The following is a 26,020-nucleotide window of genomic DNA, read 5'->3' on the forward strand; positions in this document are numbered from 1 at the left end:
ATACCACTTTCTGAGACCTGAAAACATCTGACAAGCTTCGATTTTGGAGTGTCAGATGTTTTCAAGTTTTAGAAGTGGTATAACACAGGAATAAATATGTAGACACAATGAGGGGAATATAGGATGGTGTTGTAGAATATCAATGTGATAATCATTAGGCCAATAATAACAAAGATAATGTTAAAAATAAATTTGGCCTACATAATATACATACATTTGTAACCCCAAGGACTTCCGATCAGACACCATAATGAACAAGGCAAAAGAGGAATATTAATTATTATTATTTTTAATTAAAAGTCTGGCCAGGTTTTTATTTGTATCTCATCTGCCAAGGACATCCAATCAGACATCACAATGAATAAGACGAATGTTTTATTATTATTTTTTATGAAAGTCTGGAAATTATATGTTTTATTTTTCTCCCGGCGGAAGTAGACAAGACGCAAATTGGGAGCTGTTGGTCAGGGCGTAGTTATCCTGAAATTTTGGAAAATTGTAGAAAGTCATTTATTTTCTCCTCAATAACATATCTGGAAACACGTTCTAATAATCACATTCGTCTAAAGTGATAACCGACTCGGTGGTTTTTGTTTTGTGAATGAGAGAATTCGTTTGCTAGCTAGCTCTAACCTTGTTAGCATAGCGTATACATCCAACGGAATTCTGCAGAGAAACAACTTCAAATTGTGTAAATTCTGGAAACATGGAGTCAATGAAAAATGCGCTCCGTTAAGTTTTGTGGATGTTTGCAACCCCGAATGAGATTTACAAGAAACGATTCCTTAGCGCGTATGGACTTCATATTCGATGGGGCACCTTGTACATTTGGACAGCGTGTTTTTGTGATTTCGTTTTTTTGGGGAATGACATCCAGGATTGTCGGAGCACGCGAAGCAAAGTTTTGTAGCTAGTGAAAGAGTTCATCTGTTTTCGTTGCTAGATATAGCTGTATAGTAGTTGGCCACCGTTGTTAGCCGAGACTCTGCAGCAATTGACTGTAGCTGCTAATGCATTCAGTCGGCTGAATTTCTACGATTTACTTTGTTTCGTTGCTAACTATCAATCTTAACACTTTTAAGGAAAACGTATCTTATCGGACACGTTTCGAGTCGACTGGGGGAAAAGGCGTCCCGTTTCCACTCCCTGGAGTTAACTAACCGCTAGCTAACGTTGTAGTCTGGCTAGCTTCAGTTCAAGCTAACTGAACACATTTAGACGGGCACATTGGCTAGCAAGCTAAATAGCGCAATAGCTGGGGGGGGTGGGGGGGTAAAAACGAATGCATTTGCTATAGCTAGCTAATCAAGCTAAGAATATTACCTAGTTTATGTTGATTCAATAATTACTAACTAGTTAGCTAATTCACAACACGGGTTTCAACTCAGACTTGTCAGTTTTTTAGAAATTCTCCTGGTCACGAGGGGCTGCTCGTCCGCGGATAAAGGCAAACCTGGAGTCTGGGAACACCAAATGGGACTGACTCGATTTTCAACATCTTTCAACAACAAAAAAAGACAGTCTGACTATTATTACACCAGGCCAGGTTAACTGGTTGTATTTCCTATAGGGTTTTACATCTGACAAAAGTAAGTGTGATGCGAACCATTTCGATTGACGTCAAAGGATTCGTACATGGAGATAGATGCAGACCGAGTGAAAGTGGAGGCTGTATCAATATTTTCCAACGGAACACATTGTCAATAGGATCATCCCTGACCACGGTGTCTTCTGCGAAAAGGTGGAGAGCTGCACGACGTAAGACGAGGAGTGATTAGAGGTACTAATTTATCTCAAGGGTTACAGCAGCGAAAGTTTCATTATTGTCAGTGGCTTGTCTGAATACGTAGCATTCCACTGCGAAGGATTGCAAAACTATTAATCTGATATTTTGAATTCATTATTAGGACATACCCATACGTTATTTTTCACTGGGAGTCTATCGCCGACAATTTTAAGGTGTTTTCATAACATTGTTATTTGGGGATTCAGCTCTCAATGTTTTATTTTTTTATGTCTTTTTCAAGCATCTCCTCTACACAGACGGATGTTAGGGAAGGACTTCAAAGAGACTCTTATCATACTTTGGAAAATGATAATTGGATATAAATCAAAGCAAATCTAGAAACGGAAGCCCAATGAGCGACACACAGTCCAGTATCACTGATAGGTAAGTACGACCTTTTCCAGGCATTTAGTAAACACTCCACTTCACAATGTCATTGAAGACATCATGCCTTTTGGCTCCTGTACTTATGCACCTTTTGCTTTATCGGATAGTGTAGGCGACATGTGGACCTTTTGTAGCCCGGTTGGTAGAGAGCATGGTTCTTGTAACACTAGGGTTGTGGGTTCGATTCCCGGGACCACCCGAACTTAAAGTATATGCACGCGTGACTGTAAGTTGCTTTGTCTGCTAAAATTGCAAGTTCTCAAGTCTTGTAAAAGCCTGCAAGGATTGGTATGCCCACTGATAATTTTCCACCGGCTGCATGCAAGTGACAATTCTTCTCATGTTATGTCAATTGTTCGTTTTTGGAGTCAGCTAAAGGCTTTTACTATCTCCCATATGGTATAGCCTAAGCTGTATATAAGTAATGTGTATTATTACTGAATGTTACTTAATATGTACTCCAACAACCAATTTCAAAATGATAAACCAGTAGGCGGGGCATTCTTTTTCATTGAGGTGTGTTCTTAAGTAGCACAATAGCCTCCCATATATTTTCTCAACCCAGTGCTGTGCTGAACTCTCCACTTTGTCGCACCACAGAAATTGGTACTGGCAAAAGACCTCTGACCATTTACCATGATTTTTACACCAACAACCACATCATATACAAAAAGGTCTTGAGCTGGTTGTTGCACCATCAAAGACTGAAAATGGAATTTGAGCTGTTCCAAGTGACTCAACCACGATCATGTCAATAGTGTGTGTAGAGCTAGAGAGGCCTGACAACCAAATTAAGAAATGGTGCAATTTTGTCCTTTGCATCTGAAGTCCACTTTCCTGCAAGGAAGGAAATCAACAGACCAGAAACCCAGCAAGTAGGCTAGCTTGTACTGGATCTGTCATTCATCTTATCCAAAATAGAGAAATTACGTTTCCAACATGAGTACTCTTATGGGGTGTTTGAACGAATAGGATGCTACTTGGTCAAACTAGGCCTATAGTCTAATAAAAATAATACAACCAATGCAATGCAACTAAATAGGTGTTTAATGGCAGGTGTTATCGATCAGTGACATTGCCGCTGTGGTGCAGCACTCCTCTCTCTGTGAGCTGCATTTTGTTTATGGTTTGTCTTGTCTAAAGACAAAAATACACTACAAGATTTTTGCGCACTCTGCGGGCTCTAACCGCCGGAGAACCTCTCACATTTAACGATTCAGTCAAGCCAAATGGTAGTGACCTAGTAAACGGTATAATATAGACCTGGCGGCATCTCCGTGGCGTTATGATTAGACAAGTGGGCCAGAATCGGGCTATGTTTGCGCATGTGTAGGCCTAGTAAGGAAATCATCATAGCAACTGAGGAGGCATTTCAATGTACATACAAGGAACGCATCATCTGTGCACGTGGATTACTGATGTTCAGTTTGAGGAGGAGAGCGTGGAGATGACAACTACCGGAGGTAAACTTTGAAAGCTTGCTACTGCTCTAATTGATTTGAATGAACACTGTTTCATTGATAAATAGTTTAATCATGGGCAGAGTTGTTGACCTCACAATAAGCCAGATTTTGAGTTATTTACATAACTTTACATTTACATACATTACATTGACGTGGCAGCCGGGGCATAATCAATCGGAGATGGACAGTGCATGGGTGCTGAAAGTAGGCTTCATTTTAATTTGACTTTACTATCAACGAGGTCTTTGTGTTAACCTGTTTCTTAAGAAGTAAGAGGTAGGGCAGTGGCGGTCATGACATTGGGTCAGTCGGTTATTGTCATGCAAAATACTGCCAGTCTCACAGTAATTGACCGTAATTAACATAATCACATCTCCAGGCTGCTGATGTGGGCCTTTGGAACACCTACATTTAAATTTAAAAAAAGTCTAATGAATCAATTTAATAAACACCATCACAATACATCCATTATTTATTTTAGTCAGGTCTAAAGAAACATTATGATATAAAGAAAATCTATTTTGAGAAAAGCAGAATATGAGTAACTTGGCTTACTGTATGTTATCTGGCTATGCGCCATGCCATAGCCTGTAGGCTTGTTCATTTAGCAGTCAAGATTTGCTTATAAATCCCTTGCCATTATTTTATATGATTTTATACTAAGAAGAATATACTATAAAATGAGAGGGAGTGCACACATGGAGTGGCTGGCTATATTGAGTGTAAAATTGTTCATTTGAAACTGGTCCTGTACGCTAGATTTAGTTATTTTGCAACTTTTTAGTTGTAAGTGATACAAACCTATTTAGAATGTCTTAGAAATCAAAACATACAGTATATGGGCTGCGTGATGAGACTATAGGCAATTGATGAGTTGCGAAAGTCGCAAAAAAAGCTTGCGCTTTATTCCTTGCCTCAGGCTATACACGTTGTTTTCTCATCAAGTGATCATATTTTCATCCATCAGACTATTCTCAATTTAATCTTGTCTTTACTAATATGTAAAATTAGTTATGAATTTACAATGGTCCATTATGAAATGGACAGGAGGGAAAAATACTTGTCAGAGGCCGCTTTCCTGCCTGTTTGTTTTTCAATCATGCCAGGTAGGCTCCTCACTCCACTTATTTCACTCCATGCATCAACCACTGTGTGAGGAGCATGCACCCTCCCGCTGCACGACAGGTGATATTCTGGGAAGAGATGGACACGCATGGTGGTGAGAGAAAGATTCTGTAGCTAAAGATTGTCCGTCTATTTATTATAAATATTTTTTTAAATCCCTATTACTAGGCTATTCAAAATCTAATACAAATTCACCGTAATTGTAGGTTAACTCTGTAAGCAGGCCTGCTTACAATCATTAAACCAACAGCATCGCCTAGGTCTATACATTCTTTCCCAGACTCATGAATATAAAGTTTGGAGCGTAGCATATTGTAACCAGTCCATTTGAATGCATAATAATACAGTCCACACTCAAAGGCGATTACTCGAATTTGTCATTTTGGAGTTATAGGCTAGATCAATTATGTACCAGACATCTTAAGTCAGTTTTTGAAATAAAAAAATCTGCCGTGCGCAATGTGTGTATTGTATATACAATAAAAATATTTTTAAAAGAATCATTTTTTTCAGGGTTGGGCTCATATTTAGGTTTATGCATAAGCTCTAATATGCATATGGTTGTTTTTTGAATGAATCATCACCTTAGAAAGCGCTGTCCATTTTGTTGTTAGGCTTTGAAACAACATCCACAACGACTATGTTTTCCACTCAATTTCAACCCGTTGAACCAATTTATTCAAATTGATCAATCACAGTGAGTTTTAAAAGCATGCTACAGTTTTGATAAGTGTTTAATATGATTTTCAATCGCATTTGCATTGATGTCAGAGTGGTTAGAGGAACAATAGAGCCTTGAGTACCAGGCCATTAGGACCTGATGGTTGTTAGCGAGTTGGTTATTACCAATGCATGTCCTGAGTGCATCAGAGGAAATCGGCGTGACTCACGTGGAATCTTACTACGGCCATGACTGCTGGTGTGGTGGTAATAGTGTCTCTTCAACAGCCCTAGGTAGGTCTACTTGTTTGACAGACAAAATTATAGGCTATTATTAGTAGATTTTGTTGGCCAATTCCTTCATTCACTACGCACTCCTTAAATATCTGTCAGTGAAGGGCTCAAATTGAGGGGGTATGTGAGGGTATGCCATACACTTGGTGCCATTGTTGTGATGAACTTGTGAGGTAATTGATGAGAACCTTTTTTATAGTTCTAATTGGCTAATGGTGGGATATGCTTTGCATTTGCTTTGAGCACTGCTCATACTTGGCGATAATGGCTTATTTTGATGCTGAATATATATATATATATATATATATATATATATATATATATATATATATATATATATATATATATATATATATATATATATATATATATATATATATATATATATATATATATATATATATATATATATATTTTTTTTTTTTTAATTTATTTTCTTTCAAAATGTTTGCAAATTATCGTGACAACGTAAGTGCCCCGGGGAGCCCATTGGAGCCATCAACCGCAAACCGGGTATGTGCTTTACGGGCTACGGCATTACATGTTACTCTGGGTTTGCTCCGATTTCCTATCATTTGGAGAAATGCGCCGGGAGCTGATCAGGAGCCCGTAGGTCGGGTTAAAATGTGTAGTGTCCGCCGGCTTTAGTTGTATGCATTGCACAGCTTGGGACTGTGTTGTCAGTGTGTGCAGTTAGCTCTTTGTCATGGAGTTTTGCTGATCTCCACGTTTTTTTCCCACACCCCTGAGGCCCTCCCGGGAAGTGGTGACATTGCTGATAAACAATGCCTGTCAGTGGGACCCAGGCCTGAAATTTTGTGATTTTAGGGGAAAGGCCATTTGGCCTTCAAGAGCTGCCCAGTCTGCGTGGGCACCAAAGCCATTCACCAAAATTGACCATTTTAAATTGATTTGAAAGACACTTGGTATTCTGTTAAAAAACATGTAAGTATGTAAATAATTAGCCTACATGTCAAAGTGTAGGTGAAGCCTATGCGTATTGGCTACAGCCTCTATTGTCCACACCGATGCTGATATTAGTGAGGCACCAGCAAATCTAGCCAAACTTTAGACTTTTAATAACCTACACACTATATATACAAAGGTATGTGGACACCCCTTTAAATTAGTCGATTTGGCTATTTCAGCCACACCCGTTGCTGACAGGTTTATGAAATCGAGTACATGGCTATGCAAACTCCACAGACAAACACTGGCAGTAGAATGGCCTTACTGAAGAGCTCAGTGTCTTTCAGCATGGCACCGTCATAAGATGCCACCTTTCCATCAAGTGCTGTTATTGTGAAGCGGAAACATCTAGGAGCAACAACAGCTCAGCCTCAAAGTGGTAGGCCACACAAGCTCACAGAATGGGACCACCGAGTGCTGAAGCGCATGGCGTGTAAAAATTGTCTGCCCTCGGTTGCAACACTCACGACAAGTTCCAAACTGCCTCTGGAAGCAACGTCAGCAAGAGAACTATTCGTCTGGAACTTCACCATGCGTAATGATGTCGGCTGGAGTGGTGTAAAGCTGTAAAGCTTGGAGTGATGAATCACACATTACAATCTGACAGATACATTTGGGTTTGGAGAATGCTACCTGCCAGAATACGTAGTGCCAACTGTAAAGTTTGGTGGAGGAGGAATAACAATCTGTGGCTGTTTTTCATGGTTCGGGCTAGGCCCCTTAGTACCTGTGACGAGAAATCTTAACGCTACTGCATACAATGACAATCTAGATTCTGTGCTTCAAACTTTGTGGCAACAGTTTTGGCCCTTTCCTGTTTCAGCATGACAATTCCCCCGTGCACAAAGCGAGGTCCATACAGAAATGGTTTGTCGAGATCGTTGTGGAAGAACTTGACTGGCCTGCACAGAGCCCTGACCTCAACCCCATCCAACACCTTTAGGGAAAATTGGAACGCCGACTGCGAGCTAGGCCTAATTGCCCAACATCAGTGCCCGACCATACTAATGCTCTTGTGGCTGAATGGAAGCAAATCCCTGCAGCAATGTTCCAACATCTAGTGGAAAGCCTTCCCAGAAGAGTGGAGGCTGTTTATAGCAGCAAAGGGGGGACCACACCCCCTTGGGCCTTATTGCTTAATTAACACAGGTCTCATAAATAATCTTTCAAGCACAAGCCCACGTACTAGTGACTAGCCAACTAATCCTTTTCCAGTTTAGCCAACTTGGGTCTATTTGCTAGCTAATAAGGCAGAACGTATAGCTGCACATATCTATGAGAGAGCCATGTGAGTGAGAGGTGTTTCGGAGCACAGCTGTTGGCAGCCGGGATAAGGGAATTATAATTTATTCAATGTAAGGGCACAACGGCCACTTTGACCCATTGCCGGAACTGGTGGGACCACACTCCCTCCCGGCCCTCTCCGATAGGTCTGCTTGTCTGGCAGTGGAAGGGGGGCTGGGGTGGTCTGTTGTTCTACCTGGCTGTTGAAGGCCTCGGACACACAATATGAGACCCTGTGAGTTGGTGTCTGAGTAATGTGCAGGTTTATTTTTGAACGGTGTAAGCCTACAAAATATGAATGTGTTCATTGCTTCCTTTGAAAACAATGAATAAATTATCGTTTTTTTAGGGTTTTCTGAGTTACAAGAGTTCGGCCTAGTGCTCATGTTCCGAAATGTTTGTTTTGTGAATGGCCAATGTGCAGCCGTTGCCTGCCATTAGGCTTTTCTGCAGCCTGTGGTGCTCTCCACTGATTGGACCATATTCATGCAGAGCTCAGCAGGTGTGAACTGAGCATGCAGGGGTCAAAGTAAAAAGGGAGTTCTCGTGATGTGCAGTGAAGACTCCAGGAATATGTCAATATTAAATCATGTTTTTCACTAGTACTACTACTTGAGCTGGGAATTGCCCAGAACCTCATAATACAATATCACAATTCTTAGATGCTGGTACGATGTGTATTGCATTTCGATACTGTGATTTTGTTTTTCAAAACATTTTGCAGCGAAACAAGGAGACCTATCAGTCATGGAAATGAAAGTGCTGGAAACATGTTGGCTAACTATTTTAAAAGGAGGTGGAGAACAAGTCAGTATCGATATATCGTCCAAAATAATATCACAATATAACCCCCCCCCCAATATCACTACTATTAGCACACGCTTGCACATTACAGGCCAGAACATCTGAAGCAAAAACCATTGTTGCAAACCAAGGTTTGCTCTAAGCTACACAGTGCATTTTGACATTTTGTTACATTACAGCCTTATTATTAAATCGTTTTTTCCCTCATCAACCTACACACACTATCACGTAATGACAAAGCAAAAACAGGTTTTTAGACAATTTTGCAAATGTATACAACAAAAAAGACAGATCACATTTTACGTAAGTATTCAGACCCTTTACTCAGTACTTTGTTGAAGCACCTTTGGCAGTGATTACAGCCTTGAGTCTTCTTGGGATTGACGCTAGAAGTTTAGCACACCTATATTTGGGAATCCCATTAATCCCATTCTTCTCTGCAGATGGGGAGCGTCGCTGCACAGCTATTTTCAGGTCTCTCCAGAGATGTTCGGTCGTGTTCAAGTCCGGGCTCTTGCTGGGCCACTCAAGGACATTTAGAGACTTGTCCCGAAGCCACGCCTGCATTGTCTTGGCTGTGTGCTTAGGGTTGTTGTCCTGTTGGCAGGTGAGCCTTCGCCTCAGTCTGAAGCCCTGAGTGCTCTGGAGCAGGTTTTCATCAAGAATCTCTCTGTACTTTGCTCTGTTCATCGATCCTGACTAGTCTGTCGCTGAAAAACATCCCCACCGCATGATGCTGCCACCACCATGCTTCACCGTAGAGATGGTGCCAGGTTTCCTCCAGACGTGACGCTTTGCATTCAGGCCAAAGAGTTCGATCTTGATTTCATCAGACTAGAGGATCTTGTTTCTCATGGTCTGATAGTCCTTTAGGTGCCTTTTGGCAAACTCCAAGTGGGCTGTCATGTGCGTTTTACTGAGGAGTGGCTTTTGTCTGGCCACTACAATAAAGGCCTGATTTGGTAGAGTGCTGCAGAGATGCTTGTCCTTCTGGAACATTCTCCCATCTCCACAGAGGAACTAGACCTCTGTCAGAATGACCATCGGGTTCTTGTTCACCTCCCTGATCAAAGCCCTTCTCCCCTGATTGCTCAGTTTGGCTGGGCGGCCAGCTCTAGGAAGAGTCTTGGTGTTTCCAAACTTCTTCCATTTAAGAATAATGGAGGCCACTGTGTTCTTGGGGACCTTCAATGCTGAAGAAATGTTTTGGTACCCTTCCCCAGATCTTTGCCACAACCCAGTTTTGTCTCTGAGCTCTACGAACAATTCCTTCAACCTAATGGCTTGGTTTTTGGTCTGACATGCACTGTCAACTGTGGGACCTTATATAGACATGTGTGCCTTTCCACATCATGTCCAATCAATTGAATTTACCACAGGTGGATTCCAAGTTGTATAAACATCTCTAGGATGATCAATGGATGCACCTGAGCTCAATTTGTGGTCTCATAGCAAAGGGTCTGAATACTTATGTAAATAAGGTATTCCTATTTTTACTTGAAAAAATGTCTAAAAACCTGTTTACCTTGTCATATGGGGTATTGTGTGTAGATTGATGAGGAATAGTTTTTATTTAATCAATTTTAGAATTTGGCTGTAACATAACAAAATGTAGTCTGAATACCTTCTGAATGCACTGTATGCAGTGCATTAGCAAGCTAGCCTAGATAATGTGTGGATATCCTTATTATCCCTGGAATAGGCGCTGAGTCAGATGGAATTACTGGACAGACTTTCTGGTGCCGTCTCACCATCATGGGCCTTTCATTCTCCTGATGGATTGTTATGTCGATGGCCAGTGACACAACATGGCCGTCCCAGAGGTCCCACCTGTTCACTCTCAACTCCTACATCATTCTTTTACTCCGTTGTTTCCTAATCCTCTTCCTCTGTCATGGTTCTCAGGTTGCCTAAAAACCTCATAATGAATCTGTTTCTTGAGTTGAATTAAAAATCATAATTCAGCATGTTTTATTAAGTCATAATAATCTAGTCTGCTCTCTCACTGCCCTTCCCTAACGTTGGGTTGGGCACCTGATTTCCTGTGGGTTTAATTGCCTTGGAGGGTCATTGTAGATCAACTTAGTCTCTCACTGGGGTGTAAATGGAGGGCTTTCCTCACACCTTGCTGTCACTTTGGCAGGCACACACCAGCTCTCCTACCACTGCAAACTCAGTCCCTATCACCCTCCCCAGCAGCTCTTGTGAAATACACAAAAGATTACTGTAATGTTGAGGAATGAAATAAATGCAATCTGTTAAAGCACTGAGCAAATTTCAGGTCTGCTGAGAGCAAACTTGAATGATGTCAAAATTCTGTGCAATTTCTGGTGTGCGTTTACTTTGAACACTAAGGCTGTATCTGCCTTAAGTTACAGTTTTAAGTGGGCAAGTAGACTACTGTGGCTATTTGATCATAATTTAGGCCTACCAGAGTGGCCTACCATAATAAAAACAATGGAGAAAATGCATCCCGTAACATTTTAACATGGAAATAGCTGTTCTATTATTCAGCCAACAGTAGCAGCCAATGTGTGGCGTTCAGTGTAGACCTACAGTGCCTTCGGAAAGTATTCAGATCCCTGGACTTTTTCCACGTTGTGTTAGGTTACAGCCTTATTCTAAAGTTTATTAAATATTTTTTCCCCTCATCTACAAACATTACCCCATAATGACAAAGCAAAAAAGAAAACACTGAAATATCAATTTTACATAAGTATTCAGACCCTCCACTCGGTACTTTGTTGAAACACATTTGGCAGCTATTAAAGCCATGAGTCTTATTGGGTAATTCGCTACAAGCTTGTCACAGCTGAATTTGGGGAGTTTCACCAATTATTCTCTGCAGATCCTCTCAAGCTTTGTCAGGTTGGATGGGGAGCGTTGCTGCACAACTATTTTCAGGTCTCTCCAGAGCCACTCCTGCATTGTCTTGGCTGTGTGCTTAGTGTCGTTGTCCTGTTGGAAGGTGAACGGTTGCTACAGTCTGAGGTCCTGAGCGCTCTGGAGCAGGTTTTCATCAAGGAGCTCTCTGTACTTTGCTCCGTTCATCTTTCCCTTGATCCTGACTTGTCGTCCAGTTCCAGCTGAATAACATCCCCACGACATGATGCTGCCATCACCATGCTTCAACGTAGGGATGGTGCCAGGTTTCCTCCAGATGTGGCGCTTGGCATTCAGGCCAAAGAGTTCAATCTTGGCTACATCAGACTAGAGAGTCTTTAGGTGCCTTTTGGAAAACTCCAAGTGGGTGGTCATGTGCCTTTTACTGAGGTGTAGCTTCCATCTGGCCACTCTACCATAAATGCCTGATTGGTGGAGTGTTGCAGAGATGGTTGTTCTCGGGTCTCCATAGAGGAACTCTTGAAATCTGTCAGTGACCATCGGGTTTTGGTCACCTCCCTGACCAAGGCCCTTCTCCCCCGATTGCTCTTCCATTTAAGAATGGTGGAGACCACTGTGTTCTTGGGGATATTCAATGCTGCAGAATTTTTTTGGTTCCCTTCCCCAGATCTGTGCCTCGACACAGTCCTTTCTCTGAGCTCTACGGACAATTCCTTCGACCTCATGACTTGGTTTTTGCTGTGTCATGCGCTGTCAACTGTTTGAACTTATATAGACAGGTGTGTGTGCCTTTCCAAATCATGTCCAATCAATTGGATATACCACAGGTGGACTCCAATCATCAAGTTGTATAAACATCTCAAGGATGATCAATGGAAACAGGATGCACCTGAGCTCAATTTCGAGTCTCATAGCGAAGGGTCTGAATACTTATGTAAATAAGGTGTTTATGTTTAATACAGTTGTAACAATTTCTAAAAACCTGTTTGCTTTGTCATTATGGGGTATATTGTGTATATTGCTGAGGATAATTATTTTTTAAAATCCATTTTAGAATAAGGCTGCATCGTAACAAAATGTGGATACCCTCAAGTGGTCTGAATACTTTCCGAAAGCACTTTCCATGTGACTTAAAAAAAATACATGCAGTGCTTGACATTAACCTGTTTATCCACTTGTCTTTCAGACAAGGAGATGATTGAAAATGTTGTTTGATGCAAGAAACTTTACAAAATAAAATTATTATTTCCATACCGTTTATTACAGGAAATCTGCCAAATTACGCTACGCTCTGCCTATTGGTGACTTAGTTTATTTAAGAGGTCTCAAAATACAACACTGCCCTTTTTAAGAGACAAGATGGCTAGAAATGCACACATTTTCTCCTCTTGTTGGAAGCAACCACTCCCCCATTGTTGACAAGAAATTAGCTATAACTGGGACAATAACTCACCAACTAGCAAATTATATGAACAAATGTGCGCGTTGCACCATGCAGTTCTCGCTTTGATCTCTAAACAAGAGCATCTACTCGCAAGCGCTATACTGTAGCCACAGTCCAGTTCAAAGTGAATGGCAATGTCTTTTTGCATAAAGGAAAATAGCAGCTTTGATTGGTTTTGTTGCACGTTTGTGTAGGGTATGGGCCTGATTCATGTCTGTCAATGCAATAGAATCCTACTCCAATGCTCTCTGCCTATAAGAAAATCTCTCGTACTTCGTTTTGGTTACGGTATGTTACTTTGAAAGTGGCCAATATTGTGTGGATTCGATCACAATTCCCACAGCCGAGTGAAATGTTGATTATATTTAACTAAAGAGGAAAAGTCTAGAAAGTTGAGTGAAGTTCAATCTAGTGCTTCTGTGCAGTTTGATGGGTAATATTAAGTGCATTTTGCTGGTTGTGTTAGTGCCAGCCTTTTCTTTGACAGTCCCTAAAGACGTACCTGGTAACTCAAAAGCCGCCTAATGAAATTATATTTTCTCAGACGGCGGTGAGTCATTCTCTTCAAGTCAGAACCCAATATTTTAATCACAGCCCATCCCTTCAGTTAGATCACTTTCTTACCTAGAGTTAGGCTAGTGGAGCTCATAGGCTACAGGAAAAATAAATGCTGCTGCTACCTAGTGCCAACTGCACTGGAAAAACAACCGCTTTATCCATCAAGTTGGTGGAACAAATGAAAGTAAGGAGTGGAGAAAATAGTATAGCTTCTGCTCCCAGTGTTTTTCTGTAATCATGTAGCCTAGTATTTTCTCCGCAGTGAGTCGTTGGGAGTTGTTGGGCCAGCAGAGCGAGAGAGACTGGGAGATTAAGATATATCCAGGCAATACCCCAGGGCTGGTGTTGGAAAGGGGGTGGGGTAGGAGCCCAGGGGTGGGGGTCTACCACCAACACACATCTCACTTTGATGCTGATGGTAGTGGACACATTGCAATCTCTTATTTGCAAAGAAGTGCCGCAGGGCCCAACATTACTTTCACTTCACAAAAGACAGGATCGCAACAATGGAGAGAAGGATATGGAGGAAAGGCAGCGTTGCCAATGTGTCAAGTCTTCACATGTCTGTGCTGTGGTTTCAGAGACCAAGAAGAAGTAGCCCCACTCAAAGCATTGTACTCCCACAGGACTCGGCATATAATTGTTGTTTTGGCTACTTAGGACTGTCAGCTCTCTGTTTTAACCTGACGGGTTTAGGAACTTTCGTTTTTAAATGAAAGCTTCATCGACAGAACATTGCATGTCTTACTTCAGTGGAAGACTTGTTTCCTGTCTTGGATGCTCAAACTACAGCAAATCAAAACGAACTAATGCCAGGGAAGTCTTGCCAGTTGAAGCTCAGACACACCGGTAGTCTTGTCAAATGTTTGCCTGGTGACAGTATTTACCACGTCTGAACGGTGTCTGCAGTCACTCTCGTGTTCTCACAGCAAAGACCTTGGAAGTCGTACCTATATAATGACGTATTAACGTCACGTAACATTTTGCTCTACACGTACAACACAGCATTCCTAACCTAACCCACAATATCTGCTGTGTGGCTCGAGCAGTCAACAAGTTGTGTAGTCATTTGAAAGAGTAAGAACATTTCAGCGAGACCACCCAAAAGGTAAAATCCTTTAAAGTCAAGATAATTGCGCTTGACAATCAACCGTTCTGTCGTGGGTGATGTTGGCTTTCTTTCGCCGACTGGTCGAGCACCAGTACACTACCAAGTGCGCTATTTTTCAAATGTTGCCCCATCAGAGTTGCACAGTAATAGCGTCACTGCTATTAGCTTCAAGACATACATACTATGGAACGCCGTTTGGGTCTTTGCGTGTCAAAAAAAGTTACAGTAGTACTGTCAAAGCTGTACAAAAAAGTCTGCAAACACTGGCCACGAACGATGTGTTTACAATACCACGTTGGTAATAAAGCATCATTTGTTAGAACGCAACTTCTGGGGTAGATATCTTTAGCTTGGTACCTTGCTAGCACCAATACAACCAGCCTGAAAACAATGACCAGTAGACACTGCAGTAATTTTCATTATTCTTAGCAATAATTTAGGAATCAAGTATTAGCTAGGTGGCCACTTGTTGTTCGCCTATTGAAATTGAACTTCAGTTCATGTAAATAAATAGCTAGCCAGCTACTTACCCTGTCTTCCAAGGCTAGCAACAATAAGGATTCGGCACAATAATGGAATTTGCGTTTTACCTTCAAAATAAAGTATGTAATTGACTGTGATGCAAATTAATACAGATAGTAGACTTATGCCATACTTTTTATTTTGAAGGCTAACCGCAAAGTCCACTATTGTGGCTAATCCTCATTGTGGCTAGCGTCACGTAGATGGGTCCAATAACAGTTAATGAAATAACCCTAATTTATGAGACAGTTCTTATTTTAGATGGTGACACCTAACTCTATAGTTAGCTAGCTAACTATAGCTACTGAAACCGATGTCGTGTTATTTGACGTGTATATTTTTTGACACGCAACGACCCGAACGGCGTTCCATAGAAAACCTGTTTGAGAATGAAACGACTGAACAACAGAACAGCACAGCAAGTAAGTGAAAGAAATAGGTTTTGATTATGTTTTACTGGTATTGGGGACATGCGTAAATGCCAACAAAATAACTTTTTGGTGTGTGTAACCTTTTTTTATTTAACTAGGCAAGTCGGTTAAGAATTTTTATTTTATTTACAATGACAGTATTTAGTGTTGTGTGTGTGTGTGTGTGTGTGTGTGTGTATATTGCATCTGTGCACTTAGCTAGCTACCATCCCAAAGACTGCATTGCATATTAAGTGTAACTGGCTCACCCAGAGAAAATGCTATCCTTTTACCTCATTTCTTTTGTTGGCTCCATCACTTGGGGGTTCGTGCTCTCTAATTTGCTCAATGTCCAGTTGTTGGCCACTGACGAGCATTGCTATTTATTCTACAAGTATAATCGGTAGGTTCGTAGCTGCCGGGTCAGCACACAGCTTTTTTTCTAGCAAGGGAAGAAACTGCCTCCCACTAAGTCTTTATTGATTCTCGTTATATTTGTCACGGTTTGCAACTGCACATATGTCACACAAGATCATTTTAAGGGGCAATCTGCAGTTGCTACATTCAGTTTGGGATTTATAAATAAGTGATATGTACACATTGATTCTTGAAGAATATCATTTTATAAATGCCTCGAACTTAGTTTAACTGTCGTACTCCATCAGAACCCAAAATATAAGCTTGTTTTACTCTAATATAAACAAAGTAAATGTAAACAAACACTATATAGCCTCAAAACATTGTTAAAACTCATTTTGATATCATGGTATCTCTGTCTATGAATTTGAGAGTGGGTATATTTCTCATTACAAGCCCCATCCCTAAGCTTTTTACCAAAACGGGCGGGGAGAACACTTGTTTCAACTGCTGATTTCCCCTTTAACACACAACCAGCCTAGTTTTTCCTCTGTCTAGGCTTTCTCTAGGTCTTATTACACTTCTACTGCAATGGTGTATGGGAAGGTGTTTGTGTGAGGGTGCTGCTTCTCTGCAGAGGCCGATTTTTAGACATTTATTTATTTACTCCCTTTCCCTGCATCTCAGTGAGGTTGCTAAAATTAAATGCGGTTTCTGGGGTAGTGTGGAGCAGAGCGGAGACTCTCAGGGTCTGCACTGTGATTTAATGACCAACCGGAGCCTCGAATTCATGTAGTATCAAAGATTAACTCACAAAAGTAGAACATTAGAAAACATAAAATGTTTCCATGCACTCTGGCGGCACAGATGCTGTCGTGAGCCCCTAACTGCAATGAACCTGCGTCAGACAAATGTGCTTCAATTGAGAAAGTGCATTAGGCTAGATGTGCAAAATACACTTGGAGCAGAGGTGAAATGTCCCTTTTTCAATGTATATGGCCATTAATGTTATTAGCATATAATGTGCCATAAAAGTCCAATATTTCCTCACGCAAATACTAGCGTTTCTGCATCTCACACGCCATCTACATTTCCTGGTTGTAAGTAAACCGAGGGACGAGGAAGTAGGGCTCCCGTAAAGGCTCTCGTCTTTAAAAAGCCAGAAAAAAATGTGTCCACCTAGATATCCTGCAATGTCCTGGTAGTTCTGTTGTTGAGAGTGCAATGGCTTTATTGAACAAGTACAACCATGTCTATTCGCTGCTAGCTTGATTGTGTAATCTGTGAAACAACACACTTTTTAAAATTGTATTTATTTAACCTTTATTTAACTAGGCAAGTCAGTTAAGAACAAATTCTTATTTACAATGATCGCCTACACCGGCCAAACCCTAACCCGGACGACGCTGGGCCAATTGTGCGCCGCTCTATGGGACTCCCAATCACGGCCAGTTGTGATACAGCCTGGAAACTAACCAGGGTCTGTAGTGACGCCTCTTGCACTGAGATGCAGTGCCTTAGACCGCTGCACCACTCGGGAGCCCCAAATGCCACAATAATAGCTACAAAACATGACTCCATTTTTAGATCAGACTGCAGGCTCATGGAAATGGAAATACTGAAATACCTCTATAGTGCATAATTATGTCTGAAACACCTCTCATTAATCAGAATTATGTAGGGAGACTGGAAAGTCACCCTGTATAGTGTCTAGCAGGGAATTTTTCTTAAACACTTCATGGACAAACATCTTATGCAAATATTTAAGGTTAGCTCCAGACAGTCTACGGTGAAGAAATGTCTGTCCCCAAGCCCTGTCAGAAATCCTGATTGGGTTTATTGGGGCAGAAAGTGTTTCTTCCCCCTCAGGCTGTGGCTGTGGGAGCTCCCTTTGATGTCATGAAAGCGGAGGGGCTGTGCCTTAGCTTTAACCCAGCTTTGACCTGTGGCCTAGTAGTCGATCCACTGGCTTTCTTTTCCCCCTTTTTTTATTATTATTATTTTTTAATTTTTTTACCTCGATTGGTAATCAACATGGGATCTTACAGACAGAAGACAATGGTCACGCACTGGATCTTGTAGCACATATCTTGTAGCCCTGCAGGACAGGTTGCCTATTATATAGCACTATATTTCTTGGAAAGTTGCACTTTGACTCCTCTCTGACATCACAAGTCAACCAATTGCTTCAGCCTAAATGCCCATAGGTCTCATTGGCTTATTTTAGGGGTGTCCAACTCATTCTATGAAGGGTGGAGTGTTTGCAGGTTTTTTATTTTTTATTTTTTTTAAATTAAGACCTAGACAACCAGGTGAAGGGAGTTGTTTACTAATTAGTGACCTTAATCAATCAACTACATAGGAGAAGCAAAAACTCACACTTGGCCCTCAGTGAAATTTGACATGTGGCTTGAGTTTGACATGTGGCTTATTGGTTTTGATTATGTGAAAATTAAGGTAACGTGTATCGTATGTAACCTATATTAACCATATAGAATATAATTTTGTCACCTGTCTGATCAATCAGACATTCCATTATCAACCTGAATTTTTCAAACATAAGCCGTGTGTGTTTGCGGGAGGACTTCTCCTCAGTCAGTGGGAAGGGAGGTGATGTCATAGTTGTGACCACAGTGAGGGACTGTGATTGTAGTGTGTAATCTGCAACGAGATACAAACATCATGTGTTCTCTCCCTCATTGCAGAGCCAAACATGAGTCACTTCTCTCCCTGTCCTCGGGCCAGCAGCCCTGAGATCATCCATTCACAGCTCTCAGATCAGCAAGCCTGTCAGAACAGAAGGAAGGGCCCTCTTTCACTACAACACCTGCACTACTGCACTACTACACTCTGTTTTCACTGCCTTCCTTACAATTACAGCAGTTACCTCAAGTTTTAGCCTACACTTTGGCCTGGATTGAAAAGTAGGCCTAGGTCTGTATTAGTGGTCGACCGATTAATCGTAATGGCCGATTTAATTAGGTCCGATTTCAAGTTCTCATTACAATCGGAAATCGGTATTTTTGGGCGCTGATTTGCCGAATTATATTATTTTGTATTTATTTTTTTTAATTATATATTATTTATTTATTTTATATACCTTTTTATTTAACTAGGCAAGTCAGTTAAGAACACATTCTTATTTTCAATGACGGCCTAGGAACGGTGGGTAAACTGCCTCGTTCAGGGGCAGGAAGACAGATTTTCACCTTGTCAGCTCGGGGGACCCAATCTTGCAGTTAACTAGTCCAACGCAATAACGACCTGCCTCTCTCTCGTTGCACTCCTGAAGGAGACTGCCTGTTACGCGAATGCAGTAAGCCAAGGTAAGTTGCTAGGTAGCATTAAACTTATCTTATAAAAAACAATCAGTCATAATCACTAGTTAACTACACATGGTTGATGATGTTACTAGATATTATCTAGCGTATCCTGCGTTGCATATAATGTGACTGAGCATACAAGTATCTAAGTATCTGACTGAGCGGTGGTAGGCAGAAGCAGGCGCGTAAACATTAATTCAAACAGCACTTCCGTGTGTTTTGCCAGCAGCTCTTCGTTGTGCGTCAAGCATTGCGTTGTTTATGACTTCAAGCCTATCAACTCCCGAGATGAGGCTGGTGTAACCGAAGTGAAATGGCTAGCTAGTTAGCGCACGCTAATAGCGTTTCAAACGTCACTCGCTTTGAGCCTTCTAGTAGTTGTTCCCCTTGCTCTGCATGGGTAACACTGCTTCGAGGGTGGCTGTTGTCGTTGTGTTGCTGGTTCGAGCCTAGGGAGGAGCGAGGAGAGGGACGGAAGCTATACTGTTACACTGGCAATACTAAAGTGCCTATAAGAACATCCAATAGTCAAAGGTTAATGAAATACAAATGGTACAGAGAAATAGTCCTATAATGGCTACAACCCAAAACGTCTTACCTGGGAATATTGAAGACTCATGTTAAAAGGAACCACCAGCTTTCATATGTTCTCATGTTCTGAGCAAGGAACTGAAATGTTAGCTTTTTTACATAGCACATATTGCACTTTTGCTTTCTTCTCCAACACTTTGTTTTTGCATTATTTAAACCAAATTGAACATGTTTCATTATTTACTTGATTTTATTGATGTATTATATTAAGTTAAAATAAGTGTTCATTCAGTATTGTTGTAATTGTCATTATTACAAATACATTTTCAAAATCGCCCGATTAATCGGTATCGGCTTTTTTGGTCCTCCAATAATCGGTATCGGCGTTGACAAATCATAATCGGTCGACCTCTAGTCTGTATTGCTGCTCAGCCCTAGTTGTTTGTCAGGCACCCATTAGTAACGATTCACAAAACCCACAGTTCGATACAAATTGCGTTTTTGGCCAAAATATCATATCACATTATTATTATTTTTATTTTATTTTATTGGGTGGGATTTGACTGTTTTTATAAAAAATAAAGTTCTACACTTGCTTTGAGTAGTGTGTGTCACTAGGGTGGCAACACATTCTAAATTATTTCAATGGGTCTTTCTCCATTCTGATTTGTTTTATACTGTTCGAATTCAACTGAAACCTAAACTAATTTTCATACATTTGTGCATTACCTGCACTCATTTGAGTTCATTTCCACACTGCTACGTAGGGCTGCATGATATGGGCCAACTTTCTAGGCCTTATTTTTAACCAAATGTTGCAATTGTGATTTTTAGAGCATAACATGTTGGAATCATGCAAATAGAATGATTGTTCTAATTCGAAAGTTAGAATATGATAGGGGCACTTTTGAATGCAGTGTTTGATATGACAACAAATGGAAATGCCAGGCAGGAGTTATTGTGACAGGTGTTGATAAGTGTTCCTAAGGTACACTATAATATTTAGCTACATTGAATGTTTTCTCTTAGTTACTTCATGTAACTAACATTCTCATTTTTCGTATTCCTCTTTGATTTAGAAATGACTATTGCACAAACAACATGCAGATTTAGAGCTACACCATCACTGGTATTATCAGGCTGTATAGCTAATTACCGTTGCTCGCACTCAGTACATGAATTAGCTGGCTAGCGATTTAGCATTAGCGGCTAACAAGATTTAGGCCCAACATACTAAGAAAAGACAAATTAGCTGTTTGCAGATGTAAGAAACACCAACTAGTAGTGTAATTATAGAATGGTTGTGGATTTATATTAAGAAGCAAAGTGAAAACAGCATCGTTTTCATCGACATTGTTGCATGTTCTCTATTGGCCATGCAGACTGAATTCAAGTGTCTAGTGGTTGAGGAACAACAAATGCGCTCCTTGAGTGACGGGGCGGGTCTAGGTTTATGTGGAAAGCTGCATGGAGAGCGGAGAGTGAGATGACTCCAGTAGCAAAGTAAACTGTAAAGATTGGACGTTACACATTGCATAACACATTTGACAAACCAAACATTAAAATACTGATATAGAAGGTAAAGTGAAAACCCAAACCGGTCTGTGCATCAATACAGGTATATCATAAAATATGGTATACCGCCCAGTCCTAGCCCAAGTCCAGCTTCTGTGACAGCATTTATGATGTTGTGAGAGGGATTGTTATATTGGGCCTTTCAAGTAGAGGTCTTCACAGACGTGTTCTGAAATGGACCGGGGGCTTTTCTACCTGGACCTGATATGCATAATAATTATATTTTTTATATAGAGAGACATGTTCCTAATGGACTACTAGACCAGTGATCTGAGTGAGGGAAGCAGCATCCTATGCAAAGCTGCGGGAAGTGGGTGCTGGGATTTTATTGCTGGCGGTATGCAGAAACAATTTTTTTGCCCGCGCTGAAGACGTCTATTGGTTTTTGCATATTGCGCTTTTAATTCCATAATTTTAATACCCTTTTCCATTGATTAGATACTGTCCTAACTTGCTTTGCCACACAGAGGCTCTATGTCTGTAGTGCTGCTTTGTTGACAACAACAACAAGCTACATGGTGCCAGGACAACAATCTCTCCCTCAACAAGATCAAGACAAAGAAGATGATTGTGGACTACAGGAAAAAGAGGACCGAGCACGCCCCCATTCGCATCGACGGGGCTGTATTGGAGCAGTCTGAGAGCATCAAGTTCCTTGGTGTCCACATCAACAACAAACTAACATGGTCCAAGCACACCAAGGCAGTCGTGAAGAGGGCATGACAAAGCCTATTCCCCTTCAGGAGACTGAAATGATTTGGCATGGGTCCTCAGATCCTCAAAACGTTCTACAGATGCACCATCGAGAGCATCCTGACGGGTTGCATCACTGCCAGGTATGGCAACTGCACAGCCTCCGACTGCAAGTCACTACAGAGGGTAGTGTGAACGCCCCAGTATATCACTGGGGCCAAGCTTCCTGCCATCCAGGACCTCAATACCAGGCGGTGTCTAAAAATTGTCAAAGAATCCAACCACCCGAGTCGTAGACTGTTCTCTCTGCTACTGCACAGCAAGCGGTACCGGAGTGCCAAGTCTAGGTCCAAAAGGCTTCTAAACAGCTTCTACTCCCAAGCCATAAGACTCCTGAACATCTAATCAAATTGCTACCCAGACTATTTGCATTGCCCCCCCCCCCCCCCCCTTTTACACTGCTCTCTGCTGTTATCTTCTATGCATAGTCACTTTTATTACATATTGTACATACAGTGGGGCAAAAAAGTATTTAGTCAGCCACCAATTGTGCAAGTTCTCACACTTAAAAAGATGAGGCCTGTAATTTTCATCATAGGTACTCTTCAACTATGACAGACAAAATGAGAAAAAAATCCAGAAAATCACATTGTAGGATTTTTAATGACTTTATTTGCAAATTATGGTGGAAAATAAGTATTCGACCTAGACCGTTCTCTGTTGTGGGTGATGTTTGGCTTTCGCCTACTGGTCGAGCACCGATACGCACTACCAAGTGCGCTAATTTTCGATGTTGCCCTACCGGAGTTACACAGTAATAGCGTCACTGCTATTAGCTTCAAGACATACATGCTATGGAACGCCGTTTGGGTTTTTGCATGTCAAAAAAGATACAGTAGCACTGTCAAAGATGTACAAAAAACTCTGCAAACTCCGGTCCACGAACGATGTGTTTACAATACTTTGTTGGTAATAAAGCATCATTTGTTTGACCTCAACTTCTGGGGTAGATATCTTTAGCGTGGTACCTAGCTAGCACCAATACAACCAGCCTGAAAACAATGACCAGTAGAAACTGCAGTCATTTAAATTATTCTTAGCAATGATTTAGGAATCCTTGTAAGTATTGTTGTTTGCCTATTGAACTTCAGTTCATGTAAATAAACAGCTAGCCAGCTACTTAACCCTTTTAACCAAAGCTGATGTTATAAGCAGCTAGCTTCATCTGGCTAGTGAGGCTCGACTGGACTTTGTTGTGAAGCTAGGCACAATAAGGATTCGGCATATTAGTGGAATTTGCGGTTTGCCTTCAAAATATTAGTATGTTGTTGACAGTGATGCAAATTATTAAAAATAATACTTTTTATTTTGAAGGCTAACCGCAAAGTCTGCTATCGTGGCTGGATGATGGCAACTGAAACAGATTGTTGTTTCACTATGTTTTTGGGGAAGAACATTGTTTGCATCCATGAGCTAGCTAGCTTTTTATTATGACCAGCACTGTATGTGCGCGAGACAACTTTACCAGCATCATAGCATACGTATCGATTAATTGTTGTGTCATGAAATACAAGTGAGCGTAACCAATGTGTCGTGACTTTTATTTAACCATGTAGGCTCGTTGAGAACAAGTTCTCATTTACGACTGCTACCTGGCCAAGATAAAGCAAAGCAGTGCGACACAGAGTTACACATGGAATAAACAAACATACAATCAATAATTCAATAGGAAAAAAATATATATACAGTGTGTGAAAATGAGGTGGGATAAGGGAGGTAGGTAAGGCAATAAATGGGCCATAGTGGTGAAATAATTACAATATAGCAATTAAACACTGGAGTGATAGCTGTGCAGAAGATTAATGTGCAAGTAGAGATACTGGGGTGCAAAGGAGCAAAATAAATAACAGTATGGGGATGAAGTAGTTGGATGGGCTATTTACAGATGGACTATGTACAGGTGCAATGATCTGTGAGCTGCTCTTATAGCTGGTGCTTAAAGCTAGTGAGGGAGCTAAGTCTCTAGCTTCAATGATTTTTGCCGTTGGTTCCGGTCATTGGCAGCAGAGAACTGGAAGGAAAGGTGGCCAAATTAGGAATTTGCTTTGGGCGTGACCAGTGAAATACACTGCTAAAAAAAAATAAAGGGAACACTTAAACAACACCATGTAACTCCAAGTCAATCACACTTCTGTGAAATCAAACTGTCCACTTAGGAAGCAACACTGATTGACAAAAAAGTTCACATGCTGTTGTGCAAATGGAATAGACAACAGGTGGAAATTTATAGGCATTTAGCAAGACACCCCCAATAAAGGAGTGGTTCTGCAGGTGGGGACCACCGACCACTTCTCAGTTCCTATGCTTCCTGGCTGATGTTTTGGTCTCTTGAATGCTGGCGGTGCTTTCACTCTAGTGGTAGCATCAGACGGAGTCTACAACCCACACAAGTGGCTCAGGTAGTGCAGCTCATCCAGGATGGCACATCAATGCGAGATGTGGCAAGAAGGTTTGCTGTGTCTGTCAGCGTAGTGTCCAGAGCATGGAGGCATTTGCCAGAGAACACCAAGATTTGCAGATTCGCCACTGGCACCCTGTGCTCTTCACAGTTGAAAGCGGGTTCACACTGAGCACATGTGACAGAATCTGGAGACGCCGTGGAGAACGTTCGGCTGCCTGCAACATCCTCCAGCATGGCCGGTTTGGCGGTGGGTCAGTCATTTCTTTGGGGGGCCGCACAGCCCTCCATGTGCTCACCAGAGGTAGCCTGACTGCCATTAGGTACCGAGATGAGATCCTCAGACCCCTTGTGAGACCATATGCTTGTGCGGTTGGCCCTGGGTTCCTCCTAATGCAAGACAATGCTAGACTTCATGTGGCTGGCGTGTGTCAGCAGTTCCTGCAAGAGGAAGGCATTGATGCTATGGAATGACCCGCCCGTTCCCCATACCTGAATCCAATTGAGCACATCTGGGACATCATGTCTCGCTCCATCCACCAATGCCACGTTGCACCACAGACTGTCCAGGAGTTGGCGGATGCTTTAGTCCAGGTCTGGGAGGAGATCCCTCAGGAGACCATCCGCCACCTCATCAGGAGCATGCCCAGGCGTTGTAGGGAGGTCATACAGGCACGTGGAGGCCACACACACACTACTGAGCCTCATTTTGACTTGTAAGGACATTACATAAAAGTTGGATCAGCCTGTAGTGTGGTTTTCCACTTTAATTTTGAGTGTGACTCCAAATCCAGACCTCCATGGGTTGATACATTTGATTTCCATTGATCATTTTTGTGTGATTTTGTTGTCAGCACATTCAACTATGTAAAGAAAAAAGTATTTAATAAGAATATTTCATTCATTCAGATTTTGAGCAGTGTATATCTGCAGCAGCGCGTGCTACAGGTGGGTACTGCTATGGTGACCAGTGAGCTGAGATAAGGAGGGGCTTTACCTAGCAAATACTTATAGATGACCTGGAGCCAGTGGGTTTGGTGACGAATATGAAGCGAGGGCCAGCCGACGAGAGCATACAGGTCGCAGTGCAGTGGTGGATAGTATATGGGGCTTTGGTGACAAAACGGATGGCACTGTGATAGACTGCATCCAATTTGCTGAGTAGAGTGTTAGAGGCTATTTTGTAAATGACATCGCCGAAGTCGAGGATCGGTAGGATAGTCAGTTTTATGAGGGTATGTTTGGCAGCAGGATGCTTTGTTGCGAAATAGGACGCCAATTCTAGATTTAATTTTGGATTGGAGATGCTTAATGTGAGTCTGGAAGGAGAGTTTACAGTCTACCCAGACTAGAAGTCAGACGATTATGATTTTTCAACACCGATACCGATTATTGGAGGACCAAAAAGGCCGATTACCGATT

At 41.5% G+C, this 26,020-nt stretch overlaps 1 protein-coding gene across 9 annotated transcripts in view; it reads left to right on the plus strand.

The window, feature by feature from the left end:
• The first annotated feature begins 430 nt into the window (after positions 1 to 430).
• LOC110503539 (rho guanine nucleotide exchange factor 12) overlaps positions 431 to 26,020 on the plus strand; it is a 70,255-nt gene continuing 44,665 nt past the window's right edge. For all 9 annotated transcript variants that reach the window (XM_036961115.1, XM_036961116.1, XM_036961120.1 and 6 more), the window contains exons 1-2: positions 431 to 1,780; positions 2,028 to 2,170. In XM_036961115.1, the coding sequence (XP_036817010.1) occupies positions 2,139 to 2,170 (32 nt within the window). In that variant the 5' untranslated portion in view covers positions 431 to 1,780; positions 2,028 to 2,138. The remainder of the gene's footprint in view (positions 1,781 to 2,027; positions 2,171 to 26,020) is intronic.

The sequence above is a fragment of the Oncorhynchus mykiss genome, chromosome 24 (assembly GCF_013265735.2).
Source record: "Oncorhynchus mykiss isolate Arlee chromosome 24, USDA_OmykA_1.1, whole genome shotgun sequence".
Classification (NCBI taxonomy): Eukaryota; Metazoa; Chordata; class Actinopteri; order Salmoniformes; family Salmonidae; genus Oncorhynchus; species Oncorhynchus mykiss.